The following is a 24,217-nucleotide window of genomic DNA, read 5'->3' as shown; positions in this document are numbered from 1 at the left end:
TCGCAATTGGACCTCATCCCTTTCCCGTACGAAAATTAGCTTATTTTAATTTTCTTTGTGTTTATTATATTTATTTATTGCAGCTAATACTTAAGAATTGTCACTTTATTGAAACATTTTTAGATTTTTTTCTGAAAATAATTTTAAAATTTATTTAAGTTGTTTTGAGCTTATCTCATGAAAACATTGCAAAGGTAAAATAAAAAAATAGTCTCATATAAGCTTTATAAAAATCCATTAGTATAAGTCATATTGTGTTTATAAATTTGTTCATCTTGTACTTAAAATCTTTCAAAACAAAATCTTGTATTTAAAATAACATATTTGAAAAAATATCGAGATAACTTTTTTGAAAAACAAAAGTAATTTTTTATATTTAAAACTAAGTTAATTCATATGATATATTTTATTTAAGCTTCCCGGACATTTATTTAAGGAAATATATACTTGGTGAATCTAAACAAGCTCGAGATTCCGCCAAACATAATAACTTAGACTCAACAAAATCCATTAATCTTGCCCAACTCTACATAGTATTATGCAATTTATATTTTCTAAAATGAATTATAAATTCTTTTTTTTATTTAAATCAATATCTTTAATGTAATACTTTTTTAGTATAAGACCAAATCTATCCTTACTTAGATATCAAACTAAAGACTACACACTACTTTTTTAGTATAAGACCTAAGGTCAGAATTTCAGCCAACAGCACTTAATTAAGTGACATAAACTAAACTATTCTGTTTCTAAAACAAAACACACATGGGTTTGGGCCAAGTGAAATTGGGTCCTCTGGAGCAAAAGGATCCAAGAGGAGAATTCTGAAGGAGTCGGCGGTCATCGTGCGTTGGGGCGATGAACAATTGAACAAACCAAACATGTCGCAGTTCTGGAAGCCAGGGACGGAGAGGCCTCAGGGTCGCGTGGTGGACGATGAAGAAGGCGGTGTTCTCTTCTTGTCCGGCTCTCACCATTCCTCTTCTTCTTCTCGATACGGCTACGCCAGCATCGATAAGCAGCGCCAGCGTTTGCCTGTGTTCAAGTACCGCACCGCCATTCTCTACCTCGTCGAGACTCGCGCCACCACTATCATCGTCGGCGAAACCGGAAGTGGCAAAACCACTCAAATTCCTCAGGTCATCTTCCTCCAAATTCAAATTCAAATGCAAATTTCATGTGACTAACAGTTTGCATTGTGCATTGCAGTACCTGAAGGAAGCAGGTTGGGCCGCTGGTGGCAGACTCATTGCTTGCACTCAACCTAGGCGACTTGCCGTTCAGGTCACTTCTTCGCATCATATCACTCATTCTTCAATTCATCATTCACAGTTCTCTCTGATCGCAAATCTTATCTCTTTGCTTTTACAGGCTGTTGCTTCCAGAGTTGCCGAAGAAATGGGAGTAAAACTCGGTGAAGAGGTTGGCTACACCATTAGGTTTGAAGATGTTACCAAACCGGTGAGCATCTCTCTCTGACTCTCTTCAATTATCACTTATTTGCATCTTATGTTTGTTGTCATTTTACTCTTGCACACACTTGCGTATATATAATTTATGTTAATATCACAGACAAGAAGGATGAAATAAAATAAATAGTAGAAGAGGAGAGTTGATTAGATGATAACGAATGAGTGGAGTTGTTACAACATTTTTTTTTCTCGTTTTGTGTCAGCACAGGATGTAACTGTGCTAAAGTTCTTAACTGATGGAGTGCTGCTAAGGGAAATGATGGACGATCCTCTTTTGACCAAATACAGGTACTTGTTATCACCTTTTTTAACATTTCGATGAAATATTTACTTCAAATGTTACATGCATACGTTACCTGTATAACTATTATGAAAATGACATTATTATGTGTACAGAAATTGTGAGTTAGATGTCAAAGTGCCTGGACGAGCATTTGAGCATGAACTAGAGAAACTGCGGCAGTTGTATTTTATTTTATCGACAAATTTCAATTGTTAGTTTGTTAGTTTCTTGTTAGCAAGAGGGATCGAACCCACGACCTTTCCCTCCTTTTCTTCTTTCTTAACCGCCCAACCAACCTTATATCTCCTACTATGGCAGTTGTATGAAGGCAGTTCAGCATCCTATCTTTTGTTATGTTCTTTTTTAAAACATCAAGACTAATGGTGTTCTTTTCCTTCTTTATGAAGTCGCTAGCAGACTTCGAGATTGTCCTTGTGTATCTTTCTTTTTGGTGCCCTTGAATTTTGCCAGTTTTTAATTTAACAGATTTCCTAACCCTCCCCATAGGCAGTATAGCAACAGAGGTTTTCAGGGGATATTAGTCTAGCTCTTATACAAAACAAGTTAATTGACTATTGAGACTTTAAATGTTGTCCATGCAAATGCTAATTGTTAAATTGTTATATAAATAGTGTTCATTATACTGAATTTTACACCTTTTTTTTGTGGCCATGCCAAGTAGCAAGGACCCTATATTCGTTTCTATGAAAAAGATGCTATATTCCCTTTTCCTGTTCTGAACTCCTTTTACGCCGACCTCTGTAAATACTTGTTGCAGTGTTATAATGCTGGATGAGGCTCATGAAAGGTCAATATCAACTGACATTTTGCTTGGACTATTGAAAAAGGTATTAAATGTACGGGCACAACATATCTATAGGAATAAAATGCTGTTCTTTTTTTGGTAATTAAAAACTGGCCTCTTTATTTTTAATTTTTTTTAATCTTTTAATTTGTATGAATTCTGTTTGCTACTTTTCTAGATTCAACGGCGTCGGCCAGAGTTGCGGTTGATTATCTCATCTGCTACTATTGAAGCAAAGTCGATGTCTGACTTCTTTCGAATGAGGTTTTCTTCTGCTCGTGCTATGTTTCAATTGTTCAGACTTTTATTTACACTTCAACATTCTTCTGAAAGCTGTATTCATAGAATTTATCTTCATAAAAATGTCACAAGATTTTATCAAGAAAATTGCTTGTCTGATTTTAAGATTCACCTGGATCATATTTAGACAGCCACCAAAAAAACAAACCTGCAAAAAGATAAGGTTTCTCTATCAGAATCCAAATTCATCATCAGTGGAGGACATTTTTATCCATACATAAATACACCTATATCTGTTTGCATTTAGTTGTTTGTAATGCTAATATTATTCTCTCAAAGAAATGACCTTGTGATGCTAGATCATTGTCTAATCAGTAGCTTTAAACTGTCATGTTTCAACACTCTTCCTCTCTGCTGCACCCACAAAAGCACAATGGAAAAAAAAAATATAACCTTTGCAATACCATATTTAATCCAGTTTGGTTGTTTCTCCTTTCTTTAGACTATGGGTAAAATTTGGCCACATTTGGTAAGCATTTGTTTGTTATTGTTAGCATGCCTGTCTAGTAGTGTCTAATATTAACATTGTTATATTAGTTGCTTACTTTTCCCATTTGGTAAGCATAACTGATAAAACCAGAATTCACTATAGGGATTATAGTAAATCCAGACAACAAAGCTCTAATTACAATATGAAAATGCAGAAAAATGTTGAAAAAGAAAGAAAATATCATAAGTATACTTATCTGCCCTATGGCAAGAGCCACCTAAGACTACCCAATTGATTGCGTATCTCTCATTCCCTCTTCCCTTATATCCCCACCCAGCCTCTAACTTCACCTCATGCTTCCCACACTTCTTGCCACATATAAAAGATTGTTACAGCATATGCAGATCCCTCTTTTTGCCTATTACCTATATAGGAGTGCCTAACAAACTCTCCTGGATTCACTGTTAAGCTGACTAGTTCTGTACTTGTTGTACTTAGTTACAACCATTAGGATTGTGTCCAATTCACCATACCTGTTACTTATTATCTAATATATAATACCAAATTACTGAATTGTTTAAAATTAAAAGTATTCTGGATTTTTTGTGTTGAGTATTCAGATGTTGATTGTCACCTGAAAAAGCAGTCACTTATACAACAATGTGTTCTATTAACAGAAAAAAGCGCCGAGAACCTGAAAACGAGGAGCATGGACTACAAGTGGAACCTGTAATCTTATCAGTTGAGGTACTATTTTTGGGATTATGACTCGTGCTTTCATGCCTACTGTTTTCTAAGTGCATTTGTTTGAAGCAAAACCAGTGTTGTTAATGGCGGATCGCGGTTCATGGCGGAAAGCCAAAAATCCGCCATAAAAATATGGTGGATGGTGTAGTGGAAAAGGGCAGATGTCATGGCGGACAAAAAAAGAATACATATATATAATTATAAATAACAAAGTACCAACACTAAATAAACTCATTGAAATTGAAAAAAACAATGGATTGCATTCAAATAAACTAAAAAAGTTAAAAAAGTTTCATGAGTTCATACAATAAAAGAGGACTGAACAGAAAAAAAAAACGTGACGTCAAATAGGAAAAAAAATAAAAATGGGACTGTCAAAAATAAAAAAAGAGTGTCAAATAGAAAAATGAAAAAAAAGCTGCAGACATAAAAAACGGATGTCAAACAGAAAAAAAAAGGAAAAAAAAAAACAAAAAAAAGGCACCACTGTCCGTCGTCCACAATATTCGTCTTCGTCGTCATGCTGCCATGCATCATGCTGCCGTTCGTCACCGCCGTTCATGGTGCTGCTGGTCACTGCGACGCTGCTGGGTGCGGTTGCTGGTCGCTGCTTCGCGGGGTCATGCTGCTGCCGGTCGTCGCTGCTGGTAGTGGTGGCTGCTGGGTGCGGGTGCTGGTTCGCTGCTGTTCTGTTTCTGTTCGTGGCTGCTGCGCTTTTCAAAATATATTATCGGGTAGGGTTGGGTCAGGTCAGCCCAACACCTACTGCGAAAAAACAAAAAAGGCCACTATTCTGCCTTTCCCGCTATTCCACCATGACCCGCCATGGCGCCACCATTAGCAACCCGCCACACCACCGCTATTCGGTGGCGTTTTTTCAAAATTCCGCCACGCTTTTCCGCCATGGCCGCCATTTGATAACACTGGGCAAAACATATTCATATTTAAGGTCACTTGCATCTCCCTTGCCCTTGAATTTGCTTTCAACAAGGTTATGTATTGGTTTCTCTCTAGTTCTCTGCCTATGATTGTTTCAGTGTGGTATCTGATCCAATGACAGAACTGGGCTGCTATTGTATTGCTATCTTCCTTCTTTCCTTTGTTCTTTTTTTTACAATTGTTATTATTATTATTAAATTTTTCCTGCCTGTCTGTATCATCTCCCTGGTGTATTTCTTTTCCATTTAATATTAATTTTCACAAAGAAACACCTCACTTTTCAGAACTACAATATAATTTGGAAATATTTTAATTAAGTGGGGCATTGCTATGACTTTGTGATTTCCAGGTTAAAGTTTTCGATATACAAAATACAAATACATTATTATGCTTTATGCTTTATGATTTTTAGGGTAGAGGCTTCAATGTACAAATTAATTATTCTGAGGAACCTGTCCAAGACTATGTTCAAGCTGCTGTTTCAACAGTACTCTTGATCCATGAGCGGGTATGTTATCTTATATCGAAACAGGATAACTTCAACTAATGCATTCTATTTGTGAGGCATTTTAAATCAGTGTAGTGTACTCTTGATCCATGAGCGGGTATGTTATCTTATATCGAAACAGGATAACTTCAACTAATGCATTCTATTTGTGAGGCATTTTAAATCAGTGTAGTGTACTCTTGATCCAAAATATGAGTGCTCATTTTGATGCATACTATAGTAACTAGTAACTATACATTTCTGCTGTTGATGTAAGCAGAAAGTCAGATTTATCTAAATAGTTAAAACAAAAACAAAATGGATTGAAATGGTTGTTTGGTCTTTCTTATCTCTCCTTAGGAGCCTGCAGGAGACGTTCTAGTGTTCCTTACTGGACAAGATGATATTGATGCTTCTGTTCAGTTACTTAATGATGAGGTTCAAACTACTGGAAAGCACTCTTCAGGTACACACTCTGAATAATTATTATTTGGACTGTTAGCTTTTGATGTCTTTAATTACTGACAACAAAAATGAGTAAAATATGTATAAATTTTTGTGTTTTCCGAACATAACAAGAAAATGATTTCATATCTTTAAGTCTTCAATGAGATACAACTAATGCATGGAATTTTCTTTGTTCCAGGATTGATTGTTTTGCCCCTGTATTCAGGACTTTCACGCGCTGAACAGGTTAGAAATACATCTGTGGGTTTACTTGTCAAAAATTTGTTTCTATACTTATTATAATTGTAATTTCTGAATGGAGTGATACTTGTTTTACATTCTCTCAGGAGTTAGTGTTCTCTCAAGCCCCTCGAGGAAAGAGAAAAGTGATCATTTCTACTAATATAGCAGAAACATCACTGACGTTGGAAGTAACATCTCTTTTACCATAAGTTTGACTATGCCTATGGTTAGAGACAAGATCCTCCTTATCCATTCTTATTTTTCTAATCATGCAGGGAATTGTCTATGTTGTTGACAGTGGATTCTCTAAACAGCGGTTCTACAATCCGGTATTTTCATTTTGTTGTTTCTATTAAAGAGATATAGTAATGATCCCTATATTGATTTGTTCCTGTTTTTGGTTTATAAATGTCACTTGATCTATCTTTACTTCCATTCAAGTTTCGTTTTTGATCTCCATTTTTCATCTAAGATTGTTCCACTGCAGAGGAGTTATCTTCACTTTCCACTTCTGCCCTGGTATTTTCTTAAAAATTTAAAAAAGCTTCATCAATTTTTTATGTAACTTATTTAAATTTTATACAAGTCATTGTTGGTTCATGAAGGATTTAAAACCTTAAAATTTTCAATATATATTGGGATGACGATTTCTCAGTTATGATATACTAATGAATTTTAAATTAACATTTATTCTGTATTTTCTTCATTATTCACTTTATTAGAATTTATCCACTAAATTTTTATTAATTCTCGTTGGCTCAGATTTCTTGATGTCTCCAAGTGTAATTTTATTTCTGGAAGCTGTCCCTTCTCCATTCTTCTCCTCTCCCTTACTCAGATTTTTTATGTCTCCAAGGTTAATTTTCTTCCATGCTTTGTAATAGATTTCTGATATTGAAAATCTGGTTGTGGCACCAATCTCTAGAGCTTCTGCTAGACAAAGAGCTGGTAGGGCTGGACGAGTTCGACCAGGAAAGTGTTACAGGTGTAGTAGTTAGTTACCTTCAACTGTTTAATGAACATGTTTCACTATGAATTATGATTTTTTAACCTAGTCACCTGTTGCTTCAGAGATAAGAGATCGACTTTTGTATGTGGTAACTGATTTTCTTCCAAAGAACCACAATTATTTAACTAAATATTAACTTAATTTTTTTAATCTGGTTTGGAGGATATCTTTTCCTGTCTACTTTGTAGTTTGTGGTCATAACCTTCCTTTGTCTCTCTCTCTCTCTCTATATATGGAGAGAGTCATATATATCTCTATATATAGAGAAAGAGAGAGAGGAGGGATCAAATTACACCGGTGTAACTTTGACAACTATTACATCATTTTATAATTTTCAACTAGATAATATTTTCTTAAAACTCACCGTTGGATTAAAAGTTTCTTTCACATAGATCACATATGCAAAATTTCATGTTAATCCAAAATCATTTGCTACCTCTTTCATATAAATTAAAATCAATGTAATATAAACATTTCAAATACTAAAATATGAATTATTTGATTACCTTCTTGCTGCTGTTCAATTTTGACAAAATTTGACACAAAAGATCTTGGTAATACATAGATATAATTCATCGGTTGGATCAATAAAAATCGCATTTTATATCATGTTATAGAAATGATGTAATAGTGGTCAAAGTTATACCGGTGTAATTTGATTCCTCCTCATATGTGTGTGTTCTGATATCATATTAAGTATTCCATTCATGAAGTTGGTATTGCTTCTTCAATTTCGCGGTGTAATAATGGTCATTGTGTTTTACTAATTTTTTTTAATGGTTGTTTATTGTATTCTGTTTTGTGTTCCTGTTACCGTGTCAACATCTCAAATTGTAATTTGTATCTTGTAAATGTTAACTTTGGCAATCATTCACTGAGCCCATGATTGCAACCAGGCTATATACAGAAGAATATTTTCTTAACCACATGTCTAATGAGGGGATTCCAGAGATACAGAGATCAAGTATGGTCTCCTGCGTTATCCAGGTTAGTAACTGTTATGGAATAATTTCACAGAAACAGAAGTATTTTAGCCTGGTTTATTTTTTAGTGTTACCACCATTATCTGTTATTTCTTTTTCTCCTAGCATGGAACTTTTTGACTGGGATGATATTTTTCTGATCAATAGAATGACGACTAATGAAAAGTTGCATCATTGCTATTTTGAATTATCATGAATTTGTTTGAATTTAATAAATAATAAAAAAGGGTATTTGTTCCCCATATATGATAATTTAATTAAAAAAAATCAAGATTAACCAGAGAGAGGGAAAGAGGAAGTTGCATTCGAAACTTCAGTGTTTTTGACAATTCATTTTATCAACTCTTTTCTTCCAATGAATTTAGTGCGCCTTTATTTTTTTCCTGGCCTGGTATTTACTAACTCTTTTTCATGGTCTGGTATTTTTGTTACTTGGCTTATGGCTAATTTTAAGGGGGGTTTCTCTTCTAATATGGAAGATGTTGAACAACTTTGTTGCATTCTTTAGCCTCTTCCCCTTAGTTGTCCATCACCTCTACTAAAATTTATCAATTTTATCCACAAAAGAAAAAGCTTAGTAGTATAGTGTTTGATGAGATGGATTGTCCAATTATCACCTCTACCTTTTCTGATATTACTGATATCATTTCATTGGAGTGCTATTACTGGAATATTGTTCGATGTAATAGTGTGTGTCGGTAGATCAAGTTAATGATCAATCCTAAAATTAATTACTTGACACTTTTTTCTGGTTATTTCCAGTTAAAGGCCTTGGGGATTGATAATATCTTGGGCTTTGACTGGCCAGCGTCTCCATCTACTGAAGCAATGATCCGAGCATTAGAAATTCTCTACTCACTTAGGGTTTTGGATGATGATGCTAAGCTGACTTCACCAACTGGATTTCAAGTTGCAGAGATTCCACTTGTAAATTTCTCTTACCACAAAAATCATGTTTGATTCATTTGTTAAATGCTTCATCTCTATTTGTAGAATTATAAAGACTTGTTTTATTCACCATGGGCCTAGGGTTAGTCCTAAGTACAGTAGACATATAGAGTCTATTGAGAAAAATCCAAGCCCCACTTCGGTTAGAGATCAAACCAATATAGAGTATATAAGTGTGGGGGGGGGGGGGGGGGGGCAACCCTCACCCTAAGAGCTAGTTTTTGGGGTTGAGTTAGACCCAAACCCACATTTTAAGAGAGTCATTTAGTGGTCAGGATAAAAAAAGATAGGACGAATAAGCTATCATATCCTGTGTTTTTAATGTATTGTTTGGTGAGCTGACAAGATAGGATAAGCTTATCCTGTCATGTTCATTAGTTCAAAAATTATCCAGAAGAGGGAGCTAGGTTAGGAACAGGTAGGATTGGATAGAGAAAATTTCCACCTTTCAGGCTTTCACCTTGCTACTACGCAATTGTTTTGCTCCACCACCACCACTACCACAATTGTTGCTACGATGTACCAGCATTGTTGCCACCACAACCATTGCTACTGTTGCCATCACTACTATTGCTGCTGCCATCACTAGCATGTATCATGATTGCTTCTATAATTGTTACCTCTACTGACACAACCACTATCACTACATTTGCCAGGATCCGATGGTCTCAAAAATGATAATTGCTTCCAGTCAACTTGGGTGTTCAGAGGAGATAATCACCATTGCTGCTGTTCTTTCCGTCCAGGTGAATCTTTTTGCTGTAGTCATGACCATAAATAATTGTTTTAGATACAAATTTTAATAAAATTCTGTGTAAGAATCAATTTTCATGCTGACATTGGGAAATATTAAATGAACTCTATCTGTATATCATCACAAATATATAGCTGAACATTAATGTATAGAGCAGTTGACCTTAATTTCAAATTATCTATGTATACAGTCTATCTGGATCTCAGGGAGAGGGATACAAAAGGAATCAGATGAAGCAAAATTGAGATTTGCTGCTGCGGAGGTACTTTAGTTTGCGTTTTTTCTGACTCACTTTTTCTATTTAAAACCGTAATTTCCTCTACATTATTTGTGTGATATAACTGTTTATCTGTAGCAATATGATGTATGAAGTATTTTTTTTATTCGTAAATGTGATCTTTTGATAATTGGTACAATTACAGGGTGACCATGTAACGTTCCTTAATGTATATAAGGGGTTTCATCAGTCTGGTAAATCTTCACAGTGGTGTCACAAGAACTATGTAAACTACCATGCCATGGTGTGTATATGGTTAGCAATTTTGCACAATTTAGGCATTTCAATATGTCCTTTCCAATATTCATGTTGACATGGATGCTTAAATTGCACAGAGAAAGGTTCTTGAAGTTAGAGAACAACTCAAAAGAATTGCCAAGAGGATAGGCTTAGTCTTAAAATCTTGCGAAAGTGATATGCAGGTTGGTTTTTTTTTTCTTTATACTTACTGATTATGATTTATTTTTTTAAAACTGTCTTCAATCTTCTCCTGATTTATTCTCTGTTGGGTGCTTAAATAGTCAAAGTTATGGAAAGCTCTGCACTAGTGTAATTATTATTTTATTGATCCTGTCCCATTCTTTGGTTTTTCGCCCTACTACATGATTTCACTTTCAGTTCCTTGGTTTTATGGCCCGTTTGGACAAACAACTTAATTAAGGTCCTATTGTTGTTTTAGTAATTGAAGGGGAAAAAACGGTTAAACTGTTTTTATATAAGCTATATATTTTTTTCATAAGCTATCATGGAGAGCTTATTGAAATAAGCTAAAAACAACTTATGGGCGTGTCATAAGTCATTTTAATATTTTCATAAGCTCTTCCAAACACATACATGAGTGCTTATGTCATAAGTCCAAATAAGTTGTACACTTTCTTTAAAATGGGGCTAGGTTATAAGGTGCATATTTAAATGTTATACCTTTCCAGGTGGTCAGAAAAGCAGTCACTGCTGGCTTTTTCGCTAATGCATGCCATCTAGAGGTGAGATACTTCTTGACACACTAAAATACATGCGTTTCTCTTTCATTTTCATGTATATTACCATTTTTCACCACAAATTTTGTAGTGAAGCAAATCATTTGACTTGGTTAAATTTTGTTTCTGTACCTTGTTAAAAGGAATACAGTCATAACGGGATGTATAAGACGTTAAGAGGATCACAGGAAGTTTATATTCATCCATCATCAGTGCTATTCAGGTTAGTACAAACTGAGTTTGTGAAAGTTTTGTATTATGTGCACTACTATTTTTGCTTTAGAAGATCAAGTAATGTTGGGTATCAAGCTGTCTGAATTCGAGGAATAAGGAACCTCCAGACTAAACAAGGGAAGAAGGAGACTGATAACTTTTGCTTCATCTATTTCAGACCGTATATATAACTCGTGCAAATTGCTAAATGACAAATACAGAAAATAACAAAATGCAAAAAGCAATAATCAGAATTGTGCAATAACAAATAACAATTATTCTGGCAGATTCTCCTTTAGTGCGAGCATATCCGTGAATAACAGAATCTGTTAGGATCCTTCAAACATAATCTTCTAAACGCTTGGGTGGGTTGCTCCCCCTTTTAGGCCTTTCATTGCTCTGCTGTTGGCCCATATTCCTCTGCCTATCAAGTAACCTGGAATACTAAAACAGAAATCCTGTAGTCTCTTCCGGTGTCTGTTGAACTTCTGACTTTTGTATCTTTTTTCTTCCTTTTTTTCTAGGGGATACAATGAAATATTTTAATAGATGATCTCTGTATCTGAAGTTAACCTAAAATTGTGTTCTTTTGCAGAGTAAATCCAAAGTGGGTTATTTACAATTCTCTTGTATCAACTGATCGACAATACATGCGTAATGTCATAACCATAGATCCCTCATGTCTATTGGAGGCTGCTCCTCACTTCTACCAGCTACAGCAATCTAATCATCTTCTTCGCTGATTTGCCGTAGGCTAATTAACTGTGTCTGAGGCGAAGGAAAGAAATTGTTAATATATGACAAATTTCAGTTCAAGTAGAGCAGATTAACCAGTGGTGTTAGGACTCTCCTGTGTGTAAATTGCATACTTTGTCAAGGCTATTGGAAGTCTTTTTTAATCCTCTGTAGTCCTCAGGGCTGTTATTGTCTCAATGCCTTTATAGTTGTTAATTATTGTTTAAGGATAAGGAACGAAAAGGTTTATTTTTTTATTAAGAAATTGCAAACTCTAGAATGTTTTCTTGTTTGTAATCTTTGAAGGCAATCGTGGGCTATGGCTTTTGAAAAGTGTAATGCTTTATTCTTTAAATGTGATGGGCATATTTTGTAAAATAAAATATAAAACTATTGGAACTTGCAGAAAAAAAAGAGATTAAATTGGAGGAAAATTATCATTCAAATTCATAAAAGAGAATATCTATGTAAAGGCTCACAATTAATTTAAAATTTCTAATCAATCAAATCTATCATCAGATTTATTTAAAACTAAATTAACTAAAAAAAAGATAAAAATACACATCAATAACAATTTTTTTTTATCAAAACTTATTCAAAATTCAAATAACAATTTTTCTATCAAAACTTATTCAAAATTCGAATAACAATTTTTTCATGACTACTCCTTGAAATTTGTTGTGTTAGTGTTAAGCTCTCCATGATCTTCAAACTTGATATAGAAAGCGTTTTTTTAGTCATTATGTCTACAAGTTGGCCATCAATTTCAGTTTAAACCACTGTCTTATCCAATTTAATTACTCTCAGGATTTATCATGTCAAATTCATCTTGCATAAACTTTAATGACTTCAAATTAGTGTGATCAAATCTTTCATGCCAAACATCAAGCTCAATCAATTTTGACAATAGAATTATGAACTTCAACTAAATTAAACTTCACATAAAAATTGTTTTCAATCCTTTCACATTTCATGATAAAGGGCAATATTTTAGATTCGTTCTCTTCAATGATAAAACAATATTTTGTTTCAACTAATGTTGTGAAATTATGTATTATATGTATTGTTATAGATATTTATGTAGAATAATAAGATTTTTTATTTTTAAATCACAAGTAAATTGTTTATTAAATATATTTTTATTGATTCAAACAGTATTTTCGAATGATCACTTTTTGTTATATATAATTGATACCACTTCTCTTAAATTGTATGTAAAATTAAAGTATTATCCAAGGAATTAATGTCCCTATCATGATCATTATATACAATTTTTAATCATATTTTTTCTGCTAAATGTCATTGTTTTAAAAATATTTCTAATATGTTAACATATCATTTTATACTAAAAACCAAAACTGCAATAGTATCTCAACTATGATAATAAGTACTTACTTTGTTACATGGAAACAATATTTCACAATAAGTTGCATAATTATAATCTATACTATAGTTTATCAACTTATTTAAAATGCTTAATTAAGTGTTTAAATGAGTTTGAGGCATGATGTTTTTTAAATACAATTATCACTGTTTTCTAAATTTAAATCATTCATTAAATGTGTATAAGCTGACATATTTATTTTTAATTCTAAACTTAATAATGAAATAATGTTTTCAAATCATTGTAATTAGGATGAACAAAACAAAGGATTAAATCGTTTAATCTAATTCCATCAATATTATATTATAAAGGAATATTTTTTTTTTTGTATTTTTTAGTTTTTAGACAAAGGAACAAATGTTTACATAGTTATGTTTATAAAAATAGTTACTTTTTTGTATTATGTTTCAATTGTATTAAAAATATATAAGACTTTACTTTTTATAATTATGTCATTATCTAAATTTTAAGAAAATAATTACATACTACTTGCAAAATTTGAAGTTTTATAATGACATAAAATAGTTCTCTGTCCCTAATTTAATTCTTATTTTTTTTCTAGAATTATATGTAATAAGCATTGTCCAGTAAAAAATGAGACAGAATCTTAATTTTTCTCATTAAAGGATGTTATTTTTGGGATAATAATAAATGATTAAAGCCGACGGGAGGGAATCCCTCTCCCACCAAATTGATTTGCCTACATGTATTTCATATATAAATGTATAACACAATCAATGAAACCAGTCATAGACTCACATTGTAAGATATATCACAAAAAAAAAACTGTACTAGAAGAATGAGAGTACCGATTCATTCTCGTTGGAATAGTTAAATTATACTCATTGAATACATTCTCAGGTTTTGTATGAATTGGTTCATTATGTGTTGAGATTCAGATTCACCTGATTTTGTCTATTAATCCACAGTCACCATACATAGATGTTATGGTTGATAGTGTGTGGTGGAACCTAAATCATCAAATATTGGAGCATAAGGAACATTGGGAAGATTGCTTGATATAGGTAGGCGAAGAAGGTATAGTTTTTTTTAGTAAAATTGTACTTTTGGTCTCCTGTTTTAGTTTCAATTTAGCAGATCTCCCACTAATTTAATTCACAAATTGGATCTACCTATTTTGTAAAATTTTAAAATGTTCCCTGAAAATTGGATCTACCTATTTTGTAAAATTTTAAAATGTTCCCTGAAGACGTTGACAGTTAAGGTTCAGACATTGACTACCACATGTCATATGAGAGATTCCTTGGAAATGCTTGCATTGAGCGAGAGAGTTCGGTGCAGAATTTCAAGAGCCTCTACATGTGACCGTTAAATTTAACGTATCTCCAATTGAGGTTCTAGGGATCAACATGACAGGATTTTATAAAATAGGGGACCCAATTTGTGAATTAAATTAATGGGGGACCAAATGCGAAATTAGATTTAAAATGGGAGACTAAAAATATAATTTTATCTTTATTTTTCTTGAAATTGGAGGATGTGGGGATGAAATTTCATGCAAAAGGATAGGAATTGGAATGATGGGAAACAAAAATGTAAATCCTCTTAAATAAACAGTTATTTAATTTCTAAGTTCTTTAATCTATAGAACTAAACAATAAAAAAATATATGTATTTTTTTCAAGATTTGACTCAGTAAAAGTATATTTTCCAACGAAAATATAAATAACAATGATTGATTAAAAATTTAATAGTTAAAATTAAAATCTTAACAACTTGAAATATTTTCTATAGGTATATATTATTCATTTTATTATAATTTCAACCATCAACGTTTAAACTGTCTCTTCAAAAATCAATATTTAAATCAACAATTATCATTTCATTTTGGTTTTTAAAGTTTGTGAGTTTTATTTTATAATTAACAGAATTCAGATAACTAATTAATAAAATTATGTGAAAAAATAATATATTAAAAGATATGTTACTAAAATCTTTCTAGATTTGGTTCAGCAAAAAATATATTTTATAGGTAAAATATAAATAATAATCATTAATTATAATATTGATAATTAAGATCTTATGAATCACTTAATATATTTCCTCTCTAAATTTTAAAAAATATCTTAAACAAAGAGATTTCAGTAGTCCTTTATTAAGAGTATTGTTTTTAATGTTGTTAAGAGTTAAGACACATATTCTTATCCTAATCTCATAGGTTGATTAACTAAACTAAGTGATTAAATACAAATGATTAATGTATGAAATTAAAGTTGAATAATTTGGGTAACATTCATGGTAGAAAAAAAAAAGATGAGTATGCATGAGTGTGCAAATAGAATAAAAATTGATTTATTTTATCCTTACATGCTATCTATTTTTAATCCATAATCCAAAATATATTTATTTGTCATCTCTAATGGCTATACTCATCTCTAGTGTGCATCAGTGTGCATATATATTTATTGGTTTGTTCACCACTTCTGCCACCATAATGTGGTTTTTTCACTTTCCTTAGAGTTGTTGAGAGACAAGTCCATGAAACTAGGATTCAGGATCAGGAAATACTTTTGTGCATGCAAGCTGGGTGAAGCTTAGAAGCGTTTGGGTAGACAACATTGATAAATTGTTCTATTTTCAATGTCTTTTATACAAATAGAAGGGGATAACCGGTGTTTGTAGCTTCTTGGATTTCCTTTTCTTCACTTCTTGAACATATTAGAAATCTATATATTTTTGCCCAAACCACTTCATAAACAGTAAAAAGTTTGTATATTAGGTTAAAATGTAATTTTTATTTTTCTATTTTTTTAAATATATATTTTTAGTTCTCTTTTTCTATTTTTAATTTAAACATTTTATGTCCCATTTTTTAAAAATTTACGATTTTAGTCCTTCATTTTCTAATTAAGACATTTTGTCTCCTACTATTAAAAAATCATTGTGTTCAATCTCAAAGTTGATGCATGTACTCTATACATGTTATGCACATGATATTTTTTTTTAAATTATTTAGTTGCTAACAAACTTGATTTATTAAAAAAGAATTTAAGGAGTACACCATCAATAACAAGTTTGAAATTGATAAGGAAATTAAAATCATAGATTTTAAAAAATGAGAGACGGGATGTCTCAATTAAAAAATTAGAGAATTAAAATAGTAAACTTTTAAAATTAATAATATAAAATATGTCAATTAAAAAAGAAGAGAACTAAAATCACATATTTAAAAAAAAGGATAAAAATTAAATTTTAATTTTTTTTTTATCATTCTTGTACAACTTTTCTTAGTCTCTAGGATTCTTCCTTCTTTCATGCTTTTTTCCTTGGTCTTAGCTTTGTGCTTGGTACTAACACCTTAAAGGATTATTCTCTATTGTCTCCAAGTTTTGATATGTTTGGCTCTTGCCCAATTCTTTTGTTCTCAGGTCTCCACTTGGTTGTGTCCTACCTGGTCACAATTTGTGTTAATTATGTTTTTATTTGATTTTTTTTACATAAAATCATAATTATATTCTACCTTTATCTGGTATTGGTTTGTGAACCTTAATTTTAAAGGATGATATAAAATTAACAAAATTATAATACATATATAAATTTTTTTTTATTTTATTTCATAATTAAATATATAAAAGCACCCACATGAATGGGTCGATCATGTAATCTTTACTCATTAGGATGATCATCCTCACTTCATCATAATTAATAGTCCTTTTTCATTTATGTTAGCAGCAGAACGTCCAAATCCAATTATAGATTGGAATTCTCTTATCAAATATTAAAGTCATTAATAGGTACTCTTAAAAAATGGCATTAGTATTTAGTAGTTACTTTTAATAAAGAAAAAAATCTGTCAAGAACGAAATTAAATTGTAGTTTAAATTTTGAGTAATTGGTAGTATTTTTTTTTTTATCAATGCCAGTTGTTAATATAACAAACAGGTGGTCTAATGTGTGAGCAACAAAAATTATCACTTTCATTTTTTCTTAAAGATGTATACTTATGGTGGTAAGTTGGAGGAGCCAACTAAGGCGCAGGCGCACATACATATATATATATATATATATCAATTTCATCCAGAAATGTAATGATATCTCATACATTAATTTGAGTGAAAAATTATGAGAATATATTCAAAAGATTCAGTTATTTGTTGTTATTTTTCTTGGACTTGATAAGAAATATATCTCTCAAGTTTTTTTATTCAAGAAAAGTTAGATTTCAGAAAAAATGAAAATATAACAATTGAAAAGTTGAAAAAAAAGTGTAACTTATACTTAATTTGATGAGAAGTTGGACTAATTCACCAAGTGGTTAATTTGACTAAAATTGAGTTTATTTTATTAAATAAAGTCTTGAATGATGATTAAATAAGTTTTTTTTTTTTACCAAAACTAATGATCAATAAGCATAATATTAATATTATGGTGACAAAATAATTAAACTAATAAATCAAATTTCACATAATATTATTTGGTATCCTAAGTAAATAAATTGAAATACAAGCATTGACAAACAAGCGAGAAAATTGTGACGTAAACAATCCAACACTCATTACAAAAAACATACCAATACTAATTCAAACTAAGGAATATATCCAAATGAAAACATACCAATACTAATTTAAACTAAGGAATATATCCAAATGAAAGGAGAAAATTAACAAATAATTAACAATATATTCACTACTTAATTTAGTGTCTTTCTATATCTACTATGGTAGATCCATCACAGCTCTGAGTCCTTCTCCCGGATCTTTCCCTGTTACTAACCATCCTATGAAAAGATCCTATTCTCAAACCTGAACATCCCACCCTCTCCAATTCATTACCATCTGGTAGCTCATCACCACCCTCAGCTGGTGGTGCTGTGGGTTGGACTTGGTTGTGAAGCCGTGTGGCACCTAAATGACCATGTTCTGGTTGCACCTTTGGGTCAACCACGGTGCGGCAAATTGGGCATGTGGTGTTAGAATTAAACCATTTATCAACACAATCAACATGAAAAATGTGCTTACAATTTGGTAACACCCTACTGATTGTATCTTCCACAATAGTGCCTAAGCAAACCGAGCACTCTACAACTTCTTCACCTTGCTTGAATTGGTCCGTTTGCTTGTACAAGAGCTTAGGCAGGGAAGCTATGATCAAAGGGTCAAGGCCAGAGTTGCGTGGCTCCACAGAACTCACATCAATTGGTGCAATTTGAGTGCTGATTTGATAAAGAAGGTCGTTTTGGCGTCTCCTTTGTTGGCGTCTAATGAAATATTTTACACAAAAATGGAAGATGATGATTAATAAGATCATACCAAATAATGAGAAAGCTGCTGCTAGCATCACCTGAAGGCCTATACCAAGTGGCTCCTCACCATCTTTGTCTTTAGACATGCTTGATTGGTTTCAATTTCAATCTAAGGTATATGGAGATATGGTTTTGGTTAATTTATTTTGTTTCTACGGAATATATTGTCCGGCTTCAGGTGGAAATTATTGGTTGGTTTGGTGGGTGGAAAAGAAGATTGGAACACGAAAATTAAATTGAAGCCTTTCATTTGAATCTTAATTTTGTTTCCGTCAATGTTATTGACTTTGGGGTGATAAACGAGTTTCTCGGGTATGTGGAGTTATTGATCCATGGGGTCAATTGTAGACTTCTCGCTACATTACAGAGTTAATTTCATTGAAAAAAATTGTTTAGATTTTGACTTGTTGTACACATTAATAAACTATGCTATCACGCGCTGCTACTTTTTCCTATATTTTAATTGACCCATGGATAATAACTTATCAAATTGAATAAAATAATATTTATCATCTTTATTTTCTTTTGTATTATTCAATAAAAAGACTAGAAATTTCATGCATTACAATTTAAAAAGAAAATAAGAAAAAATATATATGGTTCAAGATGGTACGTCGTATAGAATAAATATTAATCAGATATTCATTTACTAATATCTGGGATTCAGTATCAAGGCAGCATTAGTTTTAAAATTTATGGAAATGACCTTAACTGTATTGGAGCACATAATTATTTTCACTTAGGTAGATAGAAAGAATATTTTCTATTAAATTGAAGGGGTCAATTATAATTTTGATCCCTAATTTTTCAAATTCATGATTTGGTCTCTTTAATTTTTAATTATAACATTTGGTCATCTTAATTTTATAAAAATTTTATTTTAATCCCTAATAGATTATTAACTAATAATAGTAATTATTAAAGATATTAAATTAAATTGAAATCATTAATCATTAAATCTTTTTAATAAAAGACTATTAACCATAGTGTGATGTCACTAATGGAGTCATGTGCGACATTGAAGGTAAAAAAAAGGTGTTTGCAAAGAAACAGAATACAATATTGTGGAAATTTAAAATTAATAATTTTTTATTTAATTTTTTTATTAACTAATAATTTTGATTAATTTGTAATTAACTTAATAACTTAATTAATCATAATTATTTATTAATAATATATCAGATGGATCAAAATCACTCATTTATAAGACTAGAGGATCAAATGTTATAATTAAAATCTAAGAGGACAAAAATAATAAATTTGAAAAATTAATGGGACTAAAATCACAATTTAACCAAAATAGAATAAAAAGTGCTAGCAACTGATAATAGTTAAAAATCTACATATTAGACAGAAAATTAATGGTTAATTTTTATTTTTTTTATCCAAAAGTTTTTTTTTTTTGTATTGTCTCAATTCTCAAATTAACTAATGATTTTTGAAGGATCTAATTTACTGATAATAATATTGTTTTTTCCACTTTCAATATTCATAAGACACTCATTTAAATTTAAATGTTTGATTCCTGGGTAACTTTAAATATTTTAAATGATGTACGAGATCTTTTATTTAAAAGAAAATAAATCTGAACAACCACAATTCCACAAATATATTGTCAAAATGACTTAGCGTGGTTACTAATTTTGAAATTATTATCATAACTCATCCAATCCAAGAATCAAATTGAATATTTTTATTAATCTTTGGATTAATTCTATCAATTCTTTCAGTTATGTAGCAAGTAGCATTGCTCTTAATCTTTCATCTCTTGTATTGGAAAACATTACTAAAAAGGTGATGACTTTAACTATACTAAATTATTATGGTAAAAATATACTTTTTTAAAAGTATTGTAATAACTCTGACTTAGTGGTGCCAAAAGGGGATTCAGCTTGTTGAAAACATAAATTGAGCTAATAAAATTTAGGCTAAAAAATATTTTATCTCAATCCAATCCTACCCAAAATATTTATTAGCTTGATATAGATTGATTTGTAGTAGGTCAGGCTAACTTATTAACCCAAAATTTTAAAAATTAAAAAAACCTTATTTTTTATTAGTTTAATATATATAGTCTTCTATTTGTTTAAGATATATAAATGTTATTATTTATGTATCTAAAAATAAATAAATAAATCCTTTTCTTTTCTTTATAAATTTTCCCATTTATTTATTCTATATATATATATATATATATATATAAAATAAGAAATGATTTGTGATAGTTTATAAAATTTTGTTTTTATTTAAATACTTTATACGTATTTCCCTATGTCAAATTATACAAATTAATGAAACGTTATATTTACATAACATTCTCACTAGTTATTGGACGAAATATATATGATATGAGAAACTTGATTGTAATAATTGGAAAATTATCATGATTAAATGTGAATAATTAAACTTAGAAGATCAAATTATGAGAAATAAATATGAACAACTAAAATTTGAAATATGAAAATAAGTATAATTTTTTTCTCCATAGAAATCAAACACAAGATCATGTGATTTATAACATTCACATACCATATTCAATCAATTGAACTAAACTCCTTAATAAATATGTGTTAAATATAGAATTACAAATACCATCAAATCTGAAAAGTTTAGTCAAAGTTTCTTTTAAAATAAAAGTTTAGTTAAAATATGATAAAATTAGAAAGATTCTATATGCATGAAATTAAGATTTAATTAGAGAAAGATTTGAGTTTTTATTGAGTAAAATTTGATGTTTTTTTTTGTTAAATTAGGTTTTTGTCTTCTAATTTATTTCTTTGGTTCAAATTAATCCTCTAATTTTTTGGATTCAATTAGATCTTCTAATTTTAAAATAGGTTTAATTAAGTTCTCATGGTCAATTTCATTCAAATCGTTAATGGTGGAATCCTACATGATTGTAACATGTTATCTTTTTGTAGCTGAACACCGTTAACGATTTAGACAAAAATCAACGTTAATGGTAAAATTTTATGTGATCGTGATGTGATGTCTTCTTATGGTCGAATACCATTAACAATTTAGATAAAATTAACCTAATTAAACCTATTTAAAATTAGAACCTAGTTGAACTTGAAAAAAATTATAGGAGCAAATCAAACAAAAAAATTATTGGACCAAATTGAACCAAAAAATTAATTTAACTTTTTTTGGATAAATTTTGAGTAAAAAACATTGAAAACAGTTTAATCAATTCATTTAATTTTTATGAATTTTGGGTAGAAAATGAAAACTTAAGGGTTCTAATTAAACAATAATGAACAACAAAACTAAATTTACTTATTTTAAAAATTAAATAAATATACTTAATTGAATAAAAAATTAAAAGATTAATATCGTATTTCAAAATAAAAGGATAAAAAATCAAATGAAAATTGTTATATTTAAAACTCAAGTTAAAACCTTCTCGAAAAGGAGTGAAGTTTAGTAGATTAAATATGATGTGTAAGTATTGTAAATTTTCTGATATCATGTTTAATTCTTACGGGTAAAAAAACTCTATCCGAACTAAAAAAAACTACTAGTCTAGGAAGCAACCACACTAATGCCAGACCAGCACCAACATATATGAGGAAAAACAGTTTTGTGAATAAAGACCGTAGTGCTTGGTGAGCTGCCATGTCTGTTTTTACTTTCTATGGCCACTTACGCATTATAGAAAACATAAAGAAAATTCAAAATGAGAGATATACAAGAGATAACCTTCTTAAGAAGCTGCAGCAGAAAGTATTATAAGTTGAACAAATGAAAGCTATTACAATTATGTCATTACTTAGCGTTTGAACAATTCCCAACCAGAACGAAAGAAGGTATGAGTTTATCATGTGAATGAGATTTCTGTTCTATTTCTATTTTCTAAGTTCTTCTTGCGGGATGATTTGGGAACCTAAATAGGGATCGTAGAAAATGACAACAAATTGATAGAATGATAATGAGTGAACCTGACTGACTGCTATTTTTATTCTCTATGCAAGGTGAAAATACTTGATCAAGTGTCTATTTGAAAATATATATTGTACCAAGCATAATTTTTTTTATTCGTAGGATCAACTGTATGAGAAAATTTAAATACTTTTAAACCTTGCCCAACCAATTAAGAATATAGCCTTTTCAGCCAATTTGGTATAAATAATATTAAACACAAAGCCAGGTAGGATTGCTCTATTAGTGATGTTTAACAAACATGATGAAAAATACTACATTGATTCAAGGTAGTAAAATTGAAGTAGCAGATTAGTTATGTAACGAACGTAGCTTTTTATGATTCAACTGAGATAAAAGTCTTCATTCAATAAATAAGAACAAAATATTAGAACCGAAAAATAAAATAAAAATAAGGGGTGACTAGTCCACGACAATATTAAGAAAGCTAATAATAGCACAAGAACCCAAGCTTAACAAGAAAATAAGCTTCAAAAAGTCAAATAAAATAAGGAGTGACTAGTGGAATATAGAAGATTAAGAAAGCTAACGTGAGTACCAGAACTCAACTATAACAAAAAAATAATTCAAGTATAACAAAATAAAAATGAATAATTTAAATATTGTAGGTCAAATTAACAAATTGGTCCCGTAGCTCAGTTGGTTAGAGCGCTGGTCTTATGAGCCGGAGGTCGCGAGTTCGAGCCTCGCCGGGACCAATTTTAAATTATATTTAGTTTTGGTCCACATCTGACACAGCTTAATGATAAAGTAGGTGACGCTGTACCGGAAACAATCATCGTTCACGCCTATCTGTCACGTCTTGATTTCCAACCAAAGGCCGACAACCTTCCACGTCCGAAACCTTAATTTAAGGATCCCTTCTCTATCTGCAGAAAAGTTTGTATATTCATTAACCAGACAACTACATTATACAGAAAAGTTTCTATATCTGTTTTGTCTTCATGACATATCTGTTTTTTGTGTATGCCTCTAAAAGAAAAAAGTTTGTATATTATTTTTGTTACATTAATTTATAATAAACAAAAATTATCAAAAATTCTAATATACTCCCTTGTTTAGTAAAAAAAATATATATATATTGTTTTAGTTTCTAAATTTGGTTGAGTGTGTTTTTTTAGTTCTTAAATTTTAACAAATTATTATTTTTAATCCTTAGCATAATAAAAATATTATATTTAAGAATTTATGACTCAAATAACATTAAAATAAAAGTTTTAGACTATCAATGTAAAAAGTATTTCTTTCGTTCCAAAATATGTATTAAATTTAAAAGAAAATTATCTCAAAATATTGTTGCATTTAATTTTTTGATGTTGTATTAATTATTTTTTCAGCAATGATTCTAGTAAGTCTGACTTTAGTTTATTAATATGAAGGTTAGTTTATAAAATTATTATTATTATTATTTATTCTGGGACAGGGAGGTATTGTTTCATTTTCTTCTCTTCTCTTGTCTTTTTTTTATATATACTAAAATCTTCTCTCCTTTTGTCTTTCTATCTGTATGTGTATAGTTTTGTGAAAATATATTTCCAAAAATATGTGGAAAATAAATAATAATTGAATAGAAGAGCCA

At 30.6% G+C, this 24,217-nt stretch overlaps 2 protein-coding genes and 1 non-coding gene across 4 annotated transcripts; 2 read left to right on the top strand and 1 right to left on the bottom strand.

Annotated features, from left to right (window-relative positions):
* Positions 1–722: 722 nt before the first annotated feature.
* Positions 723–12,346, top strand: LOC100787259 (probable pre-mRNA-splicing factor ATP-dependent RNA helicase DEAH9). 2 transcript variants are annotated; one of them, XM_014765793.3, is made up of 22 exons: positions 723–1,139; positions 1,210–1,284; positions 1,372–1,461; positions 1,681–1,760; positions 2,534–2,603; positions 2,739–2,824; positions 3,968–4,037; positions 5,389–5,484; positions 5,824–5,929; positions 6,110–6,156; positions 6,258–6,341; positions 6,429–6,482; positions 7,038–7,138; positions 8,059–8,149; positions 8,908–9,072; positions 9,750–9,839; positions 10,038–10,109; positions 10,270–10,368; positions 10,460–10,546; positions 11,054–11,107; positions 11,245–11,324; positions 11,910–12,346. In XM_014765793.3, exons 1-22 carry the CDS (start codon positions 882–884, stop codon positions 12,055–12,057), a joined length of 2,103 nt encoding a protein of 700 aa, XP_014621279.2. In that variant the 5' UTR covers positions 723–881; the 3' UTR covers positions 12,058–12,346. The 2 variants fall into 2 exon arrangements, with proteins under 2 accessions (XP_014621279.2, XP_040864256.1); XM_041008322.1 differs by having other exon boundaries at positions 739–1,139; positions 2,534–2,612.
* A 5,743-nt stretch (positions 12,347–18,089) lies between these two features.
* Positions 18,090–18,782, bottom strand: LOC100786701 (E3 ubiquitin-protein ligase ATL41). The gene has a single exon (XM_003542965.2). The coding sequence runs from the start codon at positions 18,780–18,782 to the stop codon at positions 18,090–18,092; it is 693 nt and encodes a 230-aa protein (XP_003543013.1).
* A 4,480-nt stretch (positions 18,783–23,262) lies between these two features.
* Positions 23,263–23,336, top strand: TRNAI-UAU (transfer RNA isoleucine (anticodon UAU)). Its single transcript has one exon. It is a non-coding gene; the product is annotated as a tRNA-Ile (tRNA).
* The last annotated feature ends 881 nt before the right edge of the window (positions 23,337–24,217 follow it).

Source organism: Glycine max, chromosome 13 (assembly GCF_000004515.6).
Source record: "Glycine max cultivar Williams 82 chromosome 13, Glycine_max_v4.0, whole genome shotgun sequence".
Taxonomy (NCBI): domain Eukaryota; kingdom Viridiplantae; phylum Streptophyta; class Magnoliopsida; order Fabales; family Fabaceae; genus Glycine; species Glycine max.
The sequence above is the reverse complement of the archived record's forward strand: the minus strand, read 5'-3'. Positions and strand labels throughout refer to the sequence as shown.

Excerpts from the sequence above, each read along its gene's own strand:
- LOC100787259 (XM_041008322.1), top strand. The coding sequence starts at position 882 with ATGTCGCAGTTCTGGAAGCCAGGGACGGAGAGGCCTCAGGGTCGCGTG. Across the intron at positions 2,825-3,967 it reads TCTGACTTCTTTCGAATGAG|AAAAAAGCGCCGAGAACCTG; the intron begins GTTTTCTTCTGC and ends TTCTATTAACAG. Across the intron at positions 10,547-11,053 it reads CTTGCGAAAGTGATATGCAG|GTGGTCAGAAAAGCAGTCAC; the intron begins GTTGGTTTTTTT and ends ATACCTTTCCAG.
- LOC100786701 (XM_003542965.2), bottom strand. The coding sequence starts at position 18,782 with ATGTCTAAAGACAAAGATGGTGAGGAGCCACTTGGTATAGGCCTTCAG.